Source organism: Monoraphidium neglectum (genome assembly GCF_000611645.1).
Source record: "Monoraphidium neglectum strain SAG 48.87 unplaced genomic scaffold scaffold05084, whole genome shotgun sequence".
Lineage (NCBI taxonomy): Eukaryota > Viridiplantae > Chlorophyta > Chlorophyceae > Sphaeropleales > Selenastraceae > Monoraphidium > Monoraphidium neglectum.
This window is the reverse complement of record NW_014008546.1, coordinates 1-3,427: the sequence shown is the minus strand read 5'-3', so window position 1 is coordinate 3,427 and position 3,427 is coordinate 1. Positions and strand designations below refer to the sequence as shown.

The window sequence follows — 3,427 nt, the reverse complement described above, 5'->3', positions numbered from 1 at the left end:
GTTTCAGAGCTGTTGCGCAGCGTGGCGCGCAGCGGGCCCGTCCGGCCGCGCGCGCGGCCCGCGCGCCGCAGCCGACGCCCCCGCGCGCAGCAGCCCCGCAACCCTTGCCCCTCCCCGAACAAATCGACCCCAAGCGAGCGCTCCGGCGGGCGCACCCGCGACATGGTGCCCTGCCGCAACCGCCTCGGCCGCCTGGCGCCCCAGCTGCGACGCGAGCGCCGCCGTCAGCCGGGGCCCGAGCCCGGCGCCAGCGCCGCAGGCGAGGAGCGGCTTCTGGAGGCGTACTGCGTCCTGTGGGGGCGGCACCGGTGGTGCAGTCCGGGATGAGAAATTCATGTTGAAATAGGGCGGCAGCAGTCGGGCGGCGGAGCAAGGGGATGGGAGGGGATGGGAGGGGAGGGGGGCGGGCGCGGTTTGGTGGAGAGGAGGGGGGCCGCGGGGTCGATCCGAGCAGTTGCGGAGTCGCGCGAAGCACTGTGGGAGCGAATTTTGGGGCGGCGCACCCGGCTGGGCCGTCGGGCGGCGGTGGTGGGGGGGGGGCTGGGATGTTGGTGAAGCGACCCACAGCCCCCCACCCCCTGCGCCGAACGTTTGGCCCGCGGCAGTCGGTGGCACCTCTTTCCTCAACCTTTCCTCCCGCGCCATTGTGTAGCGCAAATCGCCCCATAGGCTGCGCGCCGAAGCACGTAAGCACGCAAAACCACTTGCCAGCAGCCCCCCCAAAGACTCGCCGTGCCCCTCTTTGGCGGGACGCTGCGCCGCGCCGCGGCCGCGCTGCGGCCATGCCCATGCATGTTTTTTTGGAGCGATTTTTTGGCGGGCGCTTTTGCGCTGTCTTGTGTGCGCGCACCTGTAGGTGTGCCGAGAACGCCTCGCGCGCCCACTGCAGCCGGCAGCCGTCGCCGCAGGCTAGGCGGCCGGCAGGGTCGAGCTCGAAGGAGGCCAGGTCGACCTCCCAGGGGCTGGAGTGCACGTAAAAGTCAGAGCCTGGGGTTTAAGGGGATATGTATATTGCATGCATGGCTCACTTTAAAGTGATAAAGGATTTAAGCAGCAGCCTGTTGAGCATCGCAGGTGGCGGGTTAGGGGGCCGCCGGGGGTGCGGGCAGAATGAGGGTAGCCGCGGCAGCCGGTGGGTGCGTCTGGCGGAGGGTGGGGGTCGGGGCGACAACGATAAGCCACACCTTCCCACATGACTGCACACACAATTCAAGCCCACACGCACACTTGCACGTACAAATGCACGCATGCGTGCGTGCATGCATGCATGCAGTATGCAGGCACCATGCCTGCATGCATGTGACATGCATGTTTGCGTGCGTGCAGCATGCATGCATGCATGCTAGCTGCACGCAGCATGCGGGCATCATGCATGCGCGCCGGCAATCAGGCAAAAGACCCAGCAACCACCAAAACGCAATAGCGGCCCACGCAAACATACACACACTCACCCGTGCACACCGCATCGTGCACCATCCCCGGTGGGACCGCCAGCGGGTGCAGCGGGCTGCGCGGCGGCAGGCGCTCGCCGTTGCGCCGCCGGTGGTGCGGCGAGCTCGGGCCGAAAGTGCCGTCGGCGCCGGCGGAGATGAGGTGGTGTGGGGCGCGCTGGCGCACGTAGGCAGCGATTTGCTTCACCCAGCCCTAAGGGGGGAGAAGCGGTTGAGGGAGGGGCGGAAAATACAGACGCTCTGCGTTTCGCGGCTGCGCCGTGCGGTGCAAAAACGGTCGTCCGAGCGGCCGCAGGCCAGCGGCTGCAAAGTGAAGTTGATACTGTATTGGCAGCGGCAAGGGGGGGCAGCAAAAGACGCGATGCCTCGCCTCGACTGGCCGGGCGGGGCCTGTGGGCGCCGTGTGCGCTGGCGGGCCCGCGCCACGATCTTGGTATGCTGCGCGGCGCGTCCCCACCCGCTGCCGCTTCGGCCTCGCAGCCGCCACGTCACCACCAGCAGGATACCAGGGCGTGCAAATTAGGATTGCCACGCGGTTTCCCGCCGTCACCCTGTTCTAGAACCATGCAGGCTCATGGTTTTGGGCAGAACAAGCTCAAAGCATCGCCCCACCCCACTCAACCCCACCCCCTCCCCTCGCACCTTGAGCCTGTTTGAGCCAGGGTGGCCCGGGTCCAGCGGTCCCATGCCCAGCTGCCTGTGTGCGCGCGGCGACAGCGCATAGGGCCCTGCCACATCAGCGCCCCGTCAGCGCGCGCGCCCCCAGCCCTTGCCAGGCGCACAGCAGCGCCCGGCTCGATCGGACCAAGGGGGCGGGCGGCACAGCCCAAGACGGAGCAGTCCGGTCCCGGTCTGAGCGCAGGCCAAGCGCGGCCGAAGGGGAGCCTCACCCATCCTGCGCGCCCCCCGTAGCCCATCAGACAATAGACGCCTGGTCTCGTACAAAACAACAAGCGAGGTTCGATTCAAGCCCATTGCTGACTCAGAGTCCACGAGTCACCATCTGCTGGTCTAAACCGGGCGCAGCTGCCCCCCCCCCCAAACCATCCAACGCGCACACCGCACCCCACCATCCGAGAATCGCGGGGTCAAAGCGGTACTCCTCCCCGGTGATGGCGTTGGTGTGGGACAGCAGGGCGGCGATGTAGTCCAGGAAGACGGACTGGGCGGCGATGACATCATCAGGGGCGGGACGCCATCAGGGGCGGAGGGGGGCAGGGGGGTTGGGTGGGGTGCTTGGGGGGTCGTGCGCATTCCACCCATCTGCAAATCAATCAGAGAAGGCTCAACCCATCAGGTTGATTTGACCAGATTCAGATCACTGCCCTCTTTCAGGGCTGAGTCTGCACCAAGCAGTCAGGTTCATCCCTGATGCAGGCGTGCAGATGCACAACGATACCATGTATTCCTCGCCCGCTCGGATCCTGATCACAACCAAGCATCACAGTGCACAGGAAGGGTCTGCACACCAATGACCGGACAGGGGTTGTATACAACCAACCAAGAGGTGTACATACATACAAACTTGAAATTCGAATTCTGCGCACCTTCACGGTGTCGTTGCTGTAAAAGTCTCCCACAGTCAGCTCCCCCCTGCCGCCGTCCACCCACCCGCAGTAGCGCTCCGCGCCGCTGCCGCCGCTGCTACTGCCGCCCGGGTCTGACAGCACCAGCAGCGTCCGCATGCCGCGCGCGGCCGCCTCCGACACCAGCCAGTCCAGGCCGTCCCTGAGTAACGGAGGTTGTCAAAATGGGGCAACACTCGGCAGGTTGTCCGGGGGGAGGGTGATTTTTGTTTGCCTGCAGCGATGCGAAAGGCCGGCTCCTTGTAAAGCAGCAGGGCGGCCACGCGCACTCCCAGGTGAGGCGCTCTAGCCAGCAGCTCCGCCCCTCGACCCGCGGCTCACGTGAGCGCCGCCCGGTCCAGCACACCCGGCGCCGGCTGCAGCGGCCGCAGCCGCCAGCGGCGGTGGCCC

The 3,427-nt window shown here is 66.6% G+C and overlaps 1 protein-coding gene across 1 annotated transcript; it reads right to left on the bottom strand.

Moving 5' to 3' along the window:
- Nucleotides 1-224: 224 nt before the first annotated feature.
- Nucleotides 225-3,136, bottom strand: MNEG_15161 (Putative mannan endo-1,4-beta-mannosidase 5; the record flags this gene model as incomplete). Its single annotated transcript, XM_014036368.1, has 6 exons — nt 225-284; nt 851-987; nt 1,452-1,644; nt 2,094-2,148; nt 2,522-2,613; nt 2,999-3,136. The coding sequence occupies 6 exons, from the start codon at nt 3,134-3,136 to the stop codon at nt 225-227; spliced, it is 675 nt and encodes a 224-aa protein (XP_013891822.1).
- Nucleotides 3,137-3,427: the final 291 nt, after the last annotated feature.